The following is an 18,100-nucleotide window of genomic DNA, read 5'->3' on the forward strand; positions in this document are numbered from 1 at the left end:
CAGTGGCTTTATTTAATGCAAACATGAGTATTTCAGATTTTTTAAGAATTTTATTTCTGAGCATCAAAGTGCATGACAATTTCAGAGTATTTCTAACAAGCAAAATATTTTGAAACAGTGTAAGAAATATTAAAGTAAAATGTATTTAAAAAATTTAAAACAAATGAAAAGATTACAAAAACTGCCATTAATAAAAGTTCAAGTCATGCTAACTGGATGCAAAACATGGCAGAACTGCTCTGCTACATCAATACATCAACATTTCTACTAAACAGAAACGCAAAATCTGACTACTGCAATCCAAACGGAGAGGGATCGAACTATTAAACCCCACGGATGAACATCCAACAGTAGCATTAGTGTTCTCCTAACATTATAAGCCGTGCACAGACCACAGCAAGAGCTCATTATGAGCAGCAGTGAAGAGCTGAGATCCAGACCAGCTGAAGCTGCACACCTGAACCGAGTCACTATGAGATGCGAAATCCTGAAAACGACCGCTGGAGGAATGAATCAGCTTCAGGACGCGCTCTGAAACACAAGACATCACCGTTAGAGGACTGTATAGCTCTCAAACACTTTGCTGTTATGTTGTAAGATGGCACAGGCACACTAACGGTTTGATCCGACAGCGAGCAGCCTTCCAGTTGAACACAGACTGAGACATAGTGCCCAATCGGCCAGAGAGATCGTCCTCAAAACCTGTAAAACAAAAAAACACACACATTAAACCAATGCATCATTATCTCACAATCTCCTTCAATTGGCCAATAAAATTGTGTGGAGACAAATACAGTCATGGTTATAAAGGCCGAGAGTGAATAAATGTGTTGTTTCATGTCAGTCCATCAGTGTTTGAGTACCTGTTTTTTGTAAAGACAGTAAAAGATGATTTCCTTTTCCACAGCGTAGCCAGTGTAAACCACCACTCCTCTCTCACTGGGGCTGAACGCGGCCAGACTGGGTGGTAATGCAAGAACATCCTGATTAAAAAAAGACAAAGTTGTATCAAACGTTATTTCTTAAGACTTTTCAACCATAATAGTAATCTTTGAATGATCAGAGCAGCTCAATAAGACAAAGTACATAATATATGAACAAGTTCAGGGCATATTTATATGTTTAATTAATTTTCAGTGTGTCAATCACCTCTGGTGGGCTGGGTGCTGGGAACGTCAGCCAATCAAGCAGCTCACATTTATCCTTCGTCCAATCAGCAGCCCAGATGCTGACACGCCTGTCTGCGCTCACGGCCAACCAGAGCTCATTTCCCTCCAGACCAAACTCCTTATACTATTAGACATTTATATCAACACACACACAGACACATTAAATCACTCACCAGTAGGACTGCACGATTTAAGTAAAAAAAAAATATATATATATTTTTCTGATAAAAATTGCAATTGCGATTTACAATGTGATTTACAAAAAAAAAAAAAAAAACAAATTTGGCTGAGCAAGTTTGTAGGGCTGTACAATTTGGCCCAAAATTTTGAGATTATATGTTAATATGACCATAATAATGATAATAATAATAATAATAATAATAATTATTATTATTATTATTATTATTATTATAAACAATAATATGTAATAATATAAAAATAGGAAAATAATAATAAAAATAAATTATAATTATATTTAGAATAATACAAATCATTATAATTATTATAGAATTTTTTTCTTAAATAATTTTATTTTACAGTGAAATATTTCAATAGTAAAATTTCTTGTTTTGTTTAATATTTTCTTTAGTAAAAAAAAAAATTATAAAAATAATTTTTATTTTGTTATAATAATAATAATAATAATAATAATTATTATTATTGCAGTAACAATCATTTATTTGTATTAGAAAATAATAGAAAATATTAAATAAAACAAGACATTTTACTATTGTAATATTTCACTGTAAAATAAAAAAATCAAGTATTTAAAAATAATATAATAATGTATTATTTTTAATTTTATTAATTTATTATTAATAATTTATTATTTGTAATAATTATAAAAATAATAAGAAGTATTATTTTGTTATAATAATAATAATAATTATTATTATTATTATTGCAATAACAATAATTTATTTTTATTAGAAAATAGAAAATATTAAATAAAACAAGACATTTTACTATTGTGATATTTCACTGTAAAATAAAAAAATAGAGTATTTAAAAATAATAAAATAATTTATTATTTTTTAATTTTATTAATTTATTATTATAATATTTATTACTTTATTTTTCAGTACAACTGTACAATACTTTTTGTGGCTGTCTTCATTTCTTCATTTTCAAATACCATATGAGCTGCTCACATGTAAAAGAACAAAGTCACTCTGAAACACGTAAGTATCTGGACACTTTGTTGTAACAATGTCATTGAATATATGTATCTTTGTGTCTCAAATGCTGCAGGATCTTTTCTCTTCACTAACGTTCACTTTTCTTCTTCATGTTTGAGGTCTTAATGTCTTTGAATAAAATTCATGCATTTTTAGTGTGATTTAAGTGTCCAAATACTTTTTGAGTATGGCCCACAATTCCACATCATACACAATGTTGAGTCATTTGCCTTACAAAACAGAAAAACAAGGACACACACACACACACACACATATGCACAAACCTGTTTGCTGGTGCACTGCACTGTAGTTATAGGCGCCCCTTTGTGGTCACTGATGGTGCGTACAGTGACTCCAGTGACGGGACTGCTGACGGTAATGAGACCATCACGACCACCAGACAACAGCACATGACCTACACATACACACACATGCATATAGTGAACATAAACACACAAACGATCAGACACAGGACACTGGGTCTCACACACACTCTCTCTCTCACCGTAGTGTGAGTACTGCAACGCACACACAGACACAGGCTGAGGTTGTAGTTTCAGCTCCATTTCGGCCGACTCCAGATTGAAGATCCTCACAGTACCGTCGCTGTAACCGCCTGCGACACACGTACGGCCGCTGGGCTCAAACACACCCCTCGGAGGACTCCAACACACACACTCACAGCTCTGCAATACAGAGAAATCGCCATACAAACACACAATTAAACAATAATGAACTGCAATGAATGAAAGCTGAATTTTCAGCATCATTACTCCAGTCTTCAGTGTCACATGATCCTTCAGAAATCATTCTAATATGCTGATTTGCTGCTCATGAAACATTTCTTATTGTTATTAATGTTGAAAACAGTTGTGCTGCTTCACATTTTTCTGGAAACCGAGACTTTTATTGCAAGATTCTTTGATGACTAGAAAGTGGGAAAAAAACAGCATTTATTTGAAATAAAAATCTTTTGTAATATTCAATTTAATCAATTTAATGCATCCTTGCAGAATAAAATAAAAAAGCTAACCCCAAACGTAAAAGTACTGTACATCGAAGTACAAGGTTTTGCCATTCAAACATTTTTTTGGATTATCGCATTTGAAAATTCTGAATTGAAACACCAAAATTTGCATTAAAAACTTGCTTGAAGTGGATACATTATTCAGTATGAAGTCATGCACAGAAAGTAGGTTGGAAAGACTTTAAAGTTTGAACAATGTAAGGCTGAACACCGTTACTGACAATCCTCATTTTGTCTGCGTGAGATTCTCCAGCTTTGTTGTTGTTGTTGAGCAACCGAAGCCAGAGCCAAAGCTCCGCCCTCATCCGGGAGCAGCAGCTCATTTGCATTTAAAGGGACACACACAAAAACGGCGTGTTTTTGCTCACACCCAAATAGAGGCAAATTTGACAAGCTATAATAAATGATCTGTGGGGTATTTTGAGCTGAAACTTCACAGACACATTCTAGGGACATATTACATCTTGTAAAAGGGGCATTATAGGTCCCCTTTAAAATCTATGCTGACATTAAAAAAAGTCATGTGACAGAATAATGTGCTCAGATGATTGGCTACTGTTGTCATCCCAGACACAAGGCATCTGCCTCAGCAAACAGTTCATCTGAGTATACTGCAAATTAACCTTAAACTGTGCCGTCCTGCCCACATATAGCATCAGTGTGTTTATTCTCACCTGGTTAAGCACCTGAAACTGCACCAGCAGCTCGTGGCTCTGCAGCGCCCAAACTCTCACACTGCCGTCCTGCCCACACGTGACGAAATTCTTCTCATCTGGACTACAAACCACACCGTTCACCTGGGGTAGTTTTGGTAGAAGCAGCTGCTTTTAGAATCGTTTCGGATTCATTTCAACTTTCTGTTTCTGGAAGGTTCTGCTATGGATGAACTTCACAGCTAAAAACAGGTCTAAAGATCGGCAGGGATAAAATGTACCTTGCTCTTATGTCCGCTGATCAGACGTATACTGGTGCTGTCGGCCCAGTTGATATACCACAGGGTTCCCGCAGTCGTACCCACAATCCCCATGTCCATGGCATCATCAAACGCTGCACTGACCACTGTCCCGTCCAACAGCAGTTCTTGTTCAAGCTGCACCTGAGCTCTTGCAGGTTCAGAACAAGTGAAGCTCATTTTAATTGTTTTTACAAAGTGAAAGTGACAACATTTTCTTCTATGGTAATTAGGACAAAATAAATTATCTCAAAATCTCTAAATTATGACTTTGACAATTGTGACTTAAATACATGCAACTTATTTCTCATAACCACGACTATATTTCACAATGTGGCTCACTATTTTGACTTAGAATTTTTGCATAATTGCAAGTTTTTTCTCATGATTAAGATTAAATCTTACCATTGCGACTTTATTTCACACAATGTGACTTTACATCTCAGTTTAAACTACACCTCAATTATATTTTAATTTTTCATTATTGAGCTGGAAATGGGCCTCTATATGTAACATATATTACCATTTAAAAGTTTGGGGTCAATAAGACTTTTTTAAATAAATTCGTTTTGCATTAAATTAATTTCAAGTGACAGTAAAGACATTTATAATGTTATAAAAGATTTCTATTTCAAAAAAATTGTTCTATTCCTCTAAGAACCCTGAAAAAAATATCATGGTTTTCACAAAAATATGAAGCAGCACAAATGTTTTCAACATTGATAATAATAATAATTGTTTCTTGAGCATCAAATCATCATGATTTTCAGAATGATTTCTGAAGGATCATGTGACACTGAAGACTGAGGTAATGATGCTGAAAATTCAGCTTTAATATAAATAAATCATAAATTAAATTTTAAAATATATTCAAATAGAAAACAGCTATTTTAAATTGTGATAATATTTCACAATATTGCTATTTTACTTTATTTTTGACCAAATAAACGCAGCCTTGATGAATCTTCTTTCAAAAACATTTTAAAAATCTTACCGACCCCAAAATTTTGAACAGAAGTGTGTATATAGAGAGAGAGTTTAACTTTCATTGCTGAAAGAGATAAAGCGAGTGTTTGCATGCTTACCCATCATCCTGTCCTGCGCTGCTCTTGTTATTTGGGTTACTGAGATTCTGGACTGAAGCTACAGACCACAGTCTCAATTTTTTGGTGTTACTCCCTGTGACCAGCTTATTCCCACGGCAAACTAACACACCTACACAAATGCACACAAAAACACTTAATTACGATCACTTCCTGGTTATACTGTGTCCCAATGACCCGAATCACAAATGTGATCAACACATTTCTCACACACACACACACACACACCTATCTCTCCTCCATCTGCTTCCCAGGTCACAAAGCAGCGCTGTGTGTTACAGTCCCACACACACACGTGGCCGCTGTTTGTGCCCGTGTACAGGATACGGCGAGTGTTATAGCACAGCGATGTCACCTCTGCCTGCCCTACTGCATCCGGTAAGCCCACTTTCTGCGTCTGCAGGAGGAGGAAAGCAGATTTATCAACTTTCTTCTTTGCAACAGTGCATGCATGCATTGCAGAAAGATTCTTTTCATGCAAACTGTGTCTGTACATACCTGAAGTTCTGAAGTTTTGTTATCATGTGTTTGTATTTGAGTAAAAACAACAGCACTGCTGCCGATGAGCATCAACTCGTTAGCAGTAAACGGGCAGAAGGAAGCATCATGCAGCGGGATGGATATCTGAACGGTACAGAGCAGCTCAAACGATCGAGTGCTCCACAGCGCCACCACCGGCTCAGAAAAATCACCTAAGAGCATTTCATACTGCATCAATACAAATGATTCATTATAAAGACACAAGATTTATAATATAATGCAAAATATTAAACACTGACCCACTGAGAGGAGGTACATGTCATCCCTGGAAAATGTAAGGCTCTGCACCGCCCCCTTGTGATAGGAGAGGCGGTTTCTACAGGAACCATCTGACACGTTCCATATGCAGATGAGGCTGCTGTGTGAAGCTCCGCCCCCTGACGCAGATGCAACAATCTGCCGAGCAAATCAGACAGAGGCTCCTAAATTTTGCTAACAATCATTAGCAAAGCATTACCAAGTGGTGGAAACAGAGGAACAGTGTGTGATTTATATATTTGTAGTATATACACTAAATCATGCGTGTGTGGTACCTGTGCATCATGGGTGACGGCAAGCGTTGAGATCTCCTCTGTGTGACCGAACCACTGTCTCTGTGAGCCTGTGTGAAGATCCTCCACGACGACAACACATCCACAGGAGTACACAAATAAACCTGCAAACACACACAAGATGTAGCTAAGTAACAATTGTGTGTATATACATACACACTGAGAAAGGACACACATAAGCACCACTACAAAATATGCACATGCATTTTATGTGATAGACATCATAAAAGAGTTTATATTTGGTTAGTATTTACCGGTGTCTGGATTCCAGACCATATTGCCACGCCCATTGCCATTATAGCCAATCACAGCCTTCAGACTCAACCCCGCCTGTCCTGAGGGCGGAGCTACTACAGTCTAAAACGCGAATAATTGTTTTAGGAGAAAGAAAGTGGTAAAAAAAAGACAGTATACAAAAGAGTTTGTATTGTGTTTTGGTTTAAATGTTAATAATGCACAATTCACTTTTGAGATTAACATATTAATGAATAATTGATAAAAAAAATATACATATATATACACCTGATCTAGCACAGAAGTCTTAAAACGTGGAGTGAAGTGTTTATAACAGTCTGGACGGACTGCCGTGTGACCGTCTCGTATTTTCTCCGTCCTTGATTGACTGGCTGGGAGTGTGGGCGTGTCCTCATTCTTCACCCATTCGGTCACTCTCAGGAAGGAGGTGTGTTTAGGGGGAGGGGAGTGGGTGTGGCCTGCTGTGGGACTGAGCTGCAGTTCAGCTGTAGAATCGCACAGGAAACCTAGAGGAGAAAAGCGTCTGAGATGTAATACTGACACATGAATGAGGACAAATGCTCATGAACACATACCTTCACTGTCCTTCCTCTCACTGGAAAGAAAATTCATAACAGGTGGCGAGGAGGGCTGAAATAATGCCTCTCGAGGACTCTCATTGGACAGCTCAGCGCCATTTAACTCCACCCAACTGTGAGCTGAACAATAGGAGCTTATTAAGGATCAATATGCACTTAAAGCTAAGTAGTTAACTTAAAAAATTTGCAATAAACCAACTGCCTTAGGATTAAGTATTATTTTGAATCAAGCTGCCGATATTATACACATAGGCTATGTATATATATATATAGAAGCTTTTCGTACCTGATTTATGAGGGGAGACCTCTATAGCCTGAGACCTGGTAGGAAGAGAGATAGATTTCAACAATTTAAAAAAATCCTAGTTACTTCTAGCAAACAACTAAAATAATGTACAGTATTAAAACCATGTACAGTATTATGGAAAACATAGGTCTTACCTGCAGTGTGAAATCTCTTGTGGGGGTGCCAGGAAGTCCCAGAAAAAGAGGGCGTCACCTGCGGTGACCACACCCATCTGATCAGGCGTGAACCTCACCTGTCTGATGGGCTCAGAGTGACCGATGAACACCTGAAGGAGAAATGAATACAATGATCTCATTTAAAGTCTGTACTCTGTACATCATCAAATCCAGCACTCAAACAAACATACCTGTGAATTGACATCCAGGTGCATGTCATAGTCCCACACCTTCAGAGAGTTCTGACCGGCCGTCAGCAAATAACGGCCATCTTCACTGACAGCCAGAGACACACACTGATTCTTATGCACCTCAGACACCTGCAATTACATTAATAATGATTTGGCTACACTTTATTTTACAGTATGTGCACTTACAGTGTACTTATTCAAGAAAGTACTGGTAATATAAGGTAACTACATGAGTTAAGGTTAGGTTTAGGGGTAGGTTCAGGGTTAGTACCTAGTTATGTAATTGCTAAAATAGTATGTACAAGCAGAAAATGACTGTAAACCAAAGTGCTACCAATGATTTTAATATGTGATACTTAATGTTCTCAGAAAGTATTCGCCCTTCAGTCTTTCACCTGTCTGAGCAGTTGTCCTGTGTGTGTGTCAATCCAGAGGATCTTATTGGCTGAGGTGGTGACGAGCAGGTGTGACAGTGACGTGGGGGAGAAACACACATTCAGGGCAGAGTCCAGCGTTGTGCTCTCAACATCCAGAATGCTCACATCAACCCGGAGCAACTGTGACACACAGAAATAAATGCTATTTAACATGTACAGTATGTCATAGTGTTGTAATTGTTAACAAAACTATTAAAAATAGCTTTCGTTAACTGAAATATAAATATTAGATGAAAAACAAACTGAAATTTTTTTTAGAAAAATTAGAAATTGAAGTAAGTTTAAGTAATAAAATTACTAAAACTAAAAATAATAATAATAATAATAATAATAATAAATTTCATGCTAAATAAAAAAACTAATAAGAATGACAAAAGCACCTAAAACAATTATTGAAACTTAAGCAAATATTAAAATGATGACTAAAAAGCTAATTTAAAATATTAATAAATTATATAATAATATATAAATACTAAAATCACATTATAAATCATCATTTGAAACAATAAATTAAAGAAAAAAAAATAACACAATACACATTTTCAATACAAAAATGTGAGATTTTGATTATGTCCCAGATTCAATGAGATTTAATTGATGGAAATTTTGAAAACTTCTTCATTTATTTATTCATTCATTTTTTTTATTTTTTTTTTTAAAGAAAGTGGAGTGTAGAAGTTGTGATCCAAATGCTCTTACATGTGTCAAGCATGTTCATAAGTCCACTGCATCACAGCTCTGGCAAACATTATGGTTTTGATGTACCTCATTAAGTGACTGTGCTTCCATAATTGTGACGATGTATTCGGTCGGTCCGACCAGCGCTAGACAGCGGCTGTCAGAGCTCACGGCCAAAGTATCCGGGCCACGATTCACACCCCGTGCAACCACATTACCTATTATTGAAAAAATATCAATAATTCAGAATGCCACTTTCACACAGTCCTTCAGATATTTCAGTTCTCTGAAAAGCATGTCTACAAATAAACACAGAAAGCTGAGCTCATCTGAATGTGCTGTGAAGAGGAACTGTCACACATCACACATTACACATTGTGCTGTAAGAACAACCATTTACTCACCCAGAACACGGGCCACATTATGGTCATTTTGAGAAGAGTTGTAGAGTACCAAGTATCCAAGAGCGCCAGCACTAAACAGACACTGACCATCGGGAGAATATATCACACACTCAACTGATCCAGAGTGCTGACTGCAAACACACACACACACACATTAAAGGGTTAGTTCACGCAAAAATGAAAATTCTGTCATTTATTACTCACCCTCGTGCCGTTTTACACCCATAAGACCTTCGTTGATCTTCGGAACACAAATTAAGATATTTTTGTTGAAATCCGATGGCTCTGTGAGGCCTACATAGGGAGCAATGACATTTCCTCTCTCAAGAGGAATTGTCAATCGGATTGTGCCATCGGATTTCAACAAAAATATCTCAATTTGCGTTCCGAAGATTAACGAAGGTCTTACGGGTGTAAAACGGCATGAGGGTGAGTAATAAATGACAGAATTTTCATTTTTGGGTGAACTAACCCTTTAATGTTATGAATTGACGAGAATACTTTTTGTGCGCAAAACAAAAATAACGACTTTACACAGAAATTACACAGGCTAGAGCGCTTGTAAGGACAAATGTCCTTTGAGAGTGTGTATGTACCTGTGTTGGGCGATTAGGCTCGACGTTTGAATATCAAACACTCTGACAGTTCCAGAGCTCGATCCACAGGCGAAGAGAGGCATGCTGGGATGAAACGCAACTGAACAGGGACTTTCATTATCATCAGAGACAAAGTCATAGAGCTGCAAAATGAATTAGAGGCCCAGTATATTAGCTTCAAGGTAATATCAGCGCATGCCTGGTGTCTATGCACGGCCAACAGTATGCAAAAGCTTTAATGATAAACATTCCCATAAATCACCTGTTGCATGGTGTCCATGTCCCACACCCGTACGGTGCTGTCTCTGGACACGGTGGTAACACGCCGTCTAACTCCATCCACACTGAAGCCCAAAACACTCCCTGTGTGTGACCTCATTAATGTACGGTACCCACGGCTACCAACATCCAGGTACCCAAGATTCCCTGCGGTCGTGGCCGCTAGAACTCTCGAGCCGTCTGAGGATACACACACCAAACTGACGGGTCCCTCATGCTCTGTGAACACACCAAAATCTCAGTAATTCATAGAGCTAGTTATAAGCAAGGTTATAATTGGTTGTGAGAGTGATTGACAGGGGAGTACCGACCCGCCTCTAAAAAAACTGATGAGAAGTCAAGTGGCCACAGACGCATGAATCCATCCTCTGAACCGGTCACACAGAACTCAGCACACACACTGATGCTGTTCACCGCAATACCGGCACCTGAAAACACATATTTATAATACAGTCAATATATTCAAATAATAAATAAATAAATTTAAATAAATAAAAAGTAATTAAATTAATTGCTAATCAAATAATAATAATAATTTTATTTAAATATTTTTAATTTAATTTAATTTAACTGTTGCTGAAGAACTGGAATGAATTAAGAATTGTTTTGAACTCCCTTTTCAAATTCTAAATCAAATCAACACGTGAGGTGTCTAAAAAGACCCACCATTAGACAGAACAGAATGAAATAACGCTTTTTAAGGCCCTTTTACACATACTGACAAGAACATTGAGGAAAGAAACAAACAGGTAGAAACGTAATCAGCAATGATATGAGCCATAATCAAACTTGTGTCGCTCACAAAATTTTCACCTGTGCTAAAGGTCTGTTTCTCCCTTTGGTGGGCGTGGCTTTCCTGAGCCGGGAGGAGCCTCCTTATGTTTTTTATCCCCACGGCAACATAGTCGATCTCTAGGATGTGACCACTCCTACTGCTGACAAACCTGCTCCAATCACAAAACACAATGAGATCAAGATCAAATGACAATTAATGTCTGTATGCTACAGTAATTACGCTTATTTAAATAATTTGTTGGTCATTTATCATGTCTCACAGCGTGCGATCATCCACTGGATGGTCCTGAGTGTATCCCTGCTCAAAGCCGAGGTCAGTAAACTCCAGATTGTGATACTGTCCAAGATCCACAGGACAAGAGCGTAGAGAGCCACCACGTACACGCCATAGTCGCACGTTACCTAAACCACACGACACCATACTGCACAAACAAACACAAAATATACACTTATTATTGATTAAAAACTGAGGTAGAATTGAGGTTAATAACATTAGCTAGTAACCCTGTTAATGATATTGATCATATTGTACATGTATTTGCATCACAACTAATTCCCACTCCACATTAAACCTCTAACAGGTTTAGATTGGCTCTAATTACAATACAAGTTTGTATGCGCACCGTGTGTCATCAAAAAAGGCTATCTTCATCATCTGGATGTCCACGTCTGTGTGTGCTTTAGCTAAGACTGGAACCACACTTCCTTCTGCCACACGCCGAGTGTTCCAAAGGATCACCGTCTAAACAAGCAAATCAAATAATTAATATAAACATACACAATATAAATAAAAGCATAGCCCTTCACATGCAAAACACTCACAGTTTTGTTGTGACGGTCTTTCCCTACGCCACACAGCACTCCTCCACTCTGAGAGAAACTAAAACAACAACATCACCTGATGAACCTTAAGAAATCCAGCTGCCATTGTACTGTGTTGTATATGTGTGTTTGGTGTACCTTAGCAGATTCAGAGCATGCGTGTGTGTGGGAATAATGGTTTGACACACTCCTCCGCTGTAGCTCCAGAGACGAATCAGACTGTTTGCGCCCGTCTGAGCCGATGCCAACACAGTAGAACTGGCATTTAACGCCAGAGCTGAGACCTGACAAACAACAGGAACACATCAACAGGAAAATCAAGGCCAGCTAACTGTCACTGCTGTCACTTTAAGACCTGACACATGGATCCATTATACTGTTACACATCCGTTTTCTTTCTTGACTGTTTACGTTCACTCAAAACATAACTGACTGTGTTTATGTGAATACTTGCCAAGACCAGCATTTTGACATTATTTAGTGTATTTGAATGTTTATAAGCAGCAAAAAAGAACTCGATTTAGTACTGAGAGGCGGCTTTATGTGCGCACACTTTGGCGTGAGCGCAAAATCTGTGGGAATGAGTAAAATTATGCGCACTATGTGCAATCCCATGCCGAAATTCAAACCCTGTAACACCAACAATATTCATCCGGAGCAAATTAAACGAGTTAGGGGAGGCGGGTTTGTGTGTCAACTCGCTGTTGGAGAGATGAGAGAGGGAGAAAGCACAGCTGGTATCGTGTATCTATTCTGCAGAAAATGAGTATTGTCAAGCCCTGACTGTGACCATCAGTTAGACTCTATACTAATGTGACAAGTTGCTACATTGCTTAGCATAATAATAATTATTATTATTATTTTTTATTTAAATTATATTAAATAAAATATTCTTTGTATATAATGTTTATTTATTTATGTGTTATTAATACTATTATTGCTATATAATATCATGTATAATAAAATCTAATGTTATGCATTATTGTCTTAATTATTAATAATAATAATAATAATATATGCATATATTTTAATGAATTTAACTTATTTTTTACATTTTAAATTTTATTTTTATTAGATTAGAAATATTAAAACTATTAAAAAACATTATCGTTTATCATATTGCTATTATAACTAATTTATAAAAGCAATAAGTCACTCTAAAAGCTGTGGGTTACAGTGTTTGTACCATGATTAAAGGGTTAGTTCACCCAAAAATGAGAATAATGTCATTTAATACTCACGCTCATGCCGTTCCACACCCGTAAGACCTTCTTTAATCTTCGGAATGCAAATTAAGATATTTTTGTTGAAATCCGATGGCTCAGTGAGGCCTCCATAGCCAGCATTGACATTTCCTCTCTCAAGATACATAAATGTACTAAAAACATATTTAAATCAGTTCATGTGAGTACAGTGGTTCAATATTAATATTATAAAGTGATGAGAATATTTTTGGTGTGCCAAAAAAACAAAATAATGACTTATATAGTGATGGCCGATTTCAAAACACTGTTTCAGGAAGCTTTGGAGCGTTATGAATCAGCGTGTCGAATCATGATTCGGATCGCGTGTCAAACCGCCAAACTGCTGAAATCACGTGACTTTGGCACTCTGAACCGCTGATTCGATACACTGATTCATAACGCTCCGAAGCTTCCTGAAGCAGTGTTTTGAAATCGGCCATCACTATATAAGTCGTTGTTTTGTTTTTTTGGCGCACCAAAAATATTCTCGTCGCTTTATAATATTAATATTGAACCACTGTACTCACATGAACTGATTTAAATATGTTTTTAGTACATTAATGGATCTTGAGAGAGGAAAAGCGTTCCGAAGATTAGCGAAGGTCTTACGGGTGTGTAACGGCATGAGGGTGAGTAATAAATGACATTATTTTCATTTTTGGGTGAACTAACCCTTTAAGGGATTTTACTCTACTTCACATCATGCATGACACCACTAAACCATGGTAAAATCACTAAGTTATGTGTGTGTGAGTGAGAAAGACCTTATCGGTGTGTCCGATGAAGAATCTCTGTTTTCCAGAGGAAACAGTCATGCTGATGATAATGGCATGACAGGGATACACAACTTCCTCCCCATCTGAGCTCCATACAGCCTGAGAGAAGGACAATTTGAAAGAAAGCACAGTAAGTGTACCATATGATATTCATGATTCTGAAACAAATCATGAAATCAATTTTCAAAAATATGCAGTAGACACAAATGTAACACACAAGGTTTCAAATTCGCAGACTCAAACTGCATTTTGGATTTGTCTTTGAAGATTATCAGTTATCTAGGTCATTGCAGAATGTTCTAGTAGATTGATTCAGGTCAGATAGATGTGTATTTCCTGTGTCTTCAGAGAATCACATTCAGTTGGCCAGAATAAACCTACTAGAACACCGGGTTATTATTAAAGAAATTATAAACAATTATTGAATTCTGTAATCAATGTATTTAATTTTCACTGCCAGATGATGCATTTTTACACCTCTAATGTTTTCTGTGTGTGTGTGTGTGTGTGTGTGTGTGTGTGTGTGTGTGTGTGTGTGTGTGTGTCACTCACACATCTCACTGTAGCTCCTCCGAAGCCAATAATTCTGTTCAGCTTCAGAATGGGGTCAGGATACAACTTCTGAAACATATACAGAAACCCTCCAAATGACCATTGCACACAAAAAGAGCTGTAGATATATGCACAGCCTTTATCATCTAAACCTTTCTTCAGCATGCATTTATGCTGTTAGTCTGTGTTGTCCTGGAGATAAATAAATGTGTTCATGTGTGGTTAACCTGTGGCCGCTTTACTGGTTGGTCAGAAGACAGAGAGACAGGTCGAGGAGATGCTGCATTAATGACCTAAGAAGAAACATTCTGATTGGTTTATTCACATTATTATTGCTTTTAAAAAGCAAGTGTCACATTTGTTTAATTTACAATAACATGCATTGATGAAAGTGCACAGGAACATTTATTATGAAAGTAAAGAGGGTCTTAATATAATGTTGATTCAAAGTAAGACCCAGTATTTTTCTTAGCTTATCATTGTTAGGATATTCTTGGATCTACAGTACTTACTGTGATTTCCTCCTCACTGTCTGTGATGTGGGTGTAGACGTCATCCTCGCAACGCGCATATACGTGTACTCCAGCATCATCAGCACACACTACTGTGACCTCTTCACCTGCCTGCGACATTTGACCTGGTGACCCCGGGCTCTCTGAGCCTCCAGAGGGTGTATAAATCAGTTCGGGCAGACTTGTTTTCTGGATCACCGAACGCTGTTTAGTGCTCTACTCAGAGAGAAAGGAGAGAAAGGGAGAAAGTAGTCATTAGGGCCTGTGTATGTCAACATTAGTTGCACTGAAATAAAGGTCAACTGAAGTTCACACACAAACACTTGTGCAGATTTGGGGGTGGTGATCTGCTGGATGAGGGAGACTCTGTCTTGAACTGGTTTACTGAGGCTCACGATGCGACTCTCTTCTCTTTGAGGGCTCTTTTCAGTCGAGACTTCTGCAGAGTGACCACATGGTTTCATCAGATAAAATGTACATTGTTGTGTGCGATTGTGTGTGTTTACACGCTGAAGACTCACTTTTAGCTGCACTGTTGGATCCTTTCTGTATGGAATCAAATGGTAACTTTGTTCCATCTGAGGGAAATCTGTCAATCACACACAAGAAAAAGCAAATAATAAAAATTACGAGCACATAACAAAATTACTAAGACTTATACTAAAAGATAATAGTATTATAATAGTAAACAGTTATACTAAAATAACACTGATACAGGAATATTCAGATGATTGTACGCATATAAACATTGTATTCAGAATAATGGCTGCAACATGAATATATTGTCCTTAAATTGAATTTGATGTGCATATAAACATAGTCATCGTTGATTATGAAAGTGATACTACATGGACCACCTATTTCTTTAAGCAAGGTGTCCATTTAACAGGAAATGTGCATTTTCAAAGTAGTGGCACTCACCTAATATAATCATATAAGTTATGCCAGCTCTGTCCTTTGGGTACAGGGAAACACATTTCTCTGGGCATCGGGGCAGTGCCATCTGGCAACATCACACCAGATTGCCTGAACTCAGAAAATGACAGACCTACAAAAAATTGTGTAATAATAATACATTTCATTTACACAGCACTGTTCCAAGACCCTTCACAAGACTGACATTACATTTTATACAGTTCACAACCTGCAACTGTAACAGGAACAAAGTACCTGGATCAAACAGCAGGTCACTGGTGATGATGTTTTTAACGGACATATTGGCACAGAGTTTGATGCTCTTAAGGTGACTGTGTGTTCTGTTTAGATAAACCGAGAGCACGTAACATAGGTCCATCGTCAAACACGTCCACCTTGTGCTTGACGGTGCTGGGCCCACTAAACCTGTAATGCACAAGTTATCAATCAGCAATCACAAAAAACGCTTCCTGCATGTAGAAAACATCATAATAAACCTGGCAAGAGTGAGATGATAATAAAACAATGAATGTCTACCTTGTTTAGCAGTACTGGCTGTATTCTCATACACTGAACCATGTGCGGCTCCACACAGAAAAGGGAACTGCAGCCATGTCGCCGTGGACTTGAACTCTTTGAACATGTTAGAGAATGACACACGGATCACCTGACCCTCCTGAATGATGAACAAAGCAACATAGAGTGATATACAGGACAGTTACGTTATTATTAATAAAAACTAAAACTGAAAACATAGAGATGTCTGTATCATTAAACAGTTATGCATATAAAACTACACTTTTCACCTCAGCAGTAATGTCCAGGTGCACAATGAAGTGTTTGTTTGGGCTGGGTCTGAACAGCAGGTAGAGGAACCGGCCGGTGAGACCCAGAGACTGGCTGCTGGTTTTGGGAAGCAGGATGTAGTTACTGGCCGGTACGGAGCCACGGATCCGGAACACACAACATTTCAGGTTCTTATCCTAACAATAAACAATACAGCATGATAAATACATACAAACAACATATATTGAATGCTAATAAGAATCCTGTGCAGCAAGAACATCATATTATAGTATTACGAGAAAGGAATAAACCTCCTACCATGTATGTGGTGACATCTCCCTCTTTGGTGACTTTCTTCCATTCTTCTATCTTCATGTGTTTGAAGATGTTCACATACGGCTGCTGCCACAGAGCTGATGGAGAGATTCAGACACAACAATCACTGTTGTCCACCCTGCATGTGTGCTGTACATTGTTAAAAGCATTGTGAGCAAGAGTAATACATTTAAAAATACATTTTATTAAAATAAATGCATTAATTAAAATATAAATATAGCTGTTTTTTAAATTTTAGGATGAGGGTGGTTATATTAGGGTGTCCATGGCATCTAAAAGATTGAAAACCCCTGGTCTATAGTATATAATGTGCACTTTACTGCACTGTATATTTCAAATTGTATTATACAACATTGGATATTGTGCTCTGCTGTACTGTATATTGTGCTATACTGTATCTTCCGTCTTTTAAATAAAAAATAACTCAGTCCAGGTCCATTTCAGGAGCTCATTACTCAGTGAAGTGATTTAATAGGGTAATGTAATCTTACCTCTGGAAGACATTGTTTACTTCACAGATCTGATTCACCTGTTGACAGCTAACAAACTGTAACAGTTAGCTCCCAAAGTACGAACAAAATTAATTCACTTCCATTCCCTACATGTCCAGAAAGATTTTATCCATCACAACACCGCAGTTCATCGCCATACAGATATTAACTTAAGATTTTGTACATGTTATGAGGGTTTTGCAGGTCTGCCAGTTTGTTGTGTTGTTGATGAACCGCTCCACACTCGCGCTGCAGAGACCGCCGCAACGCGTTCGAACGGCATGACGTAAGGCTTACGCATCATGCCCAAAACTGTGAATCGCCGAAAAACAGTGCAGATAAATATATTTTTATTTTATTTATAAGCATGTTTTAATAATCATGGGAAAATTTCATGTACATATACAAAATGTGCAGGCGTAATTGTGTACATTTCCCCTAAAAGTCACAGAACACACGAGAGCTATTGAA

General features: G+C 37.5%; 1 protein-coding gene across 1 annotated transcript; it reads right to left on the bottom strand.

Moving 5' to 3' along the window:
• Positions 1-30: 30 nt before the first annotated feature.
• On the bottom strand, positions 31-17,932 carry wdr90 (WD repeat domain 90). The gene is made up of 42 exons (XM_051881644.1): positions 17,630-17,932; positions 17,121-17,215; positions 16,823-16,999; positions 16,554-16,692; positions 16,272-16,442; positions 16,023-16,149; positions 15,623-15,690; positions 15,419-15,540; positions 15,102-15,317; positions 14,817-14,882; positions 14,590-14,658; positions 14,026-14,136; positions 12,156-12,301; positions 12,018-12,075; positions 11,819-11,937; positions 11,456-11,617; positions 11,214-11,344; positions 10,712-10,828; positions 10,384-10,619; positions 10,122-10,264; positions 9,526-9,656; positions 9,209-9,339; positions 8,402-8,563; positions 8,007-8,135; positions 7,795-7,925; positions 7,640-7,674; positions 7,351-7,473; positions 7,043-7,281; positions 6,775-6,877; positions 6,503-6,624; positions 6,209-6,365; positions 5,928-6,121; positions 5,658-5,826; positions 5,412-5,541; positions 4,309-4,477; positions 4,049-4,171; positions 2,853-3,033; positions 2,632-2,762; positions 1,150-1,293; positions 864-983; positions 618-702; positions 31-531 (listed from the first exon to the last, which is right to left on the bottom strand). Exons 1-42 carry the CDS (start codon positions 17,640-17,642, stop codon positions 374-376), a joined length of 5,553 nt encoding a protein of 1,850 aa, XP_051737604.1. The 5' UTR covers positions 17,643-17,932; the 3' UTR covers positions 31-373.
• Positions 17,933-18,100: the final 168 nt, after the last annotated feature.

The sequence above is a fragment of the Ctenopharyngodon idella genome, chromosome 23, assembly GCF_019924925.1.
Source record: "Ctenopharyngodon idella isolate HZGC_01 chromosome 23, HZGC01, whole genome shotgun sequence".
Classification (NCBI taxonomy): Eukaryota; Metazoa; Chordata; class Actinopteri; order Cypriniformes; family Xenocyprididae; genus Ctenopharyngodon; species Ctenopharyngodon idella.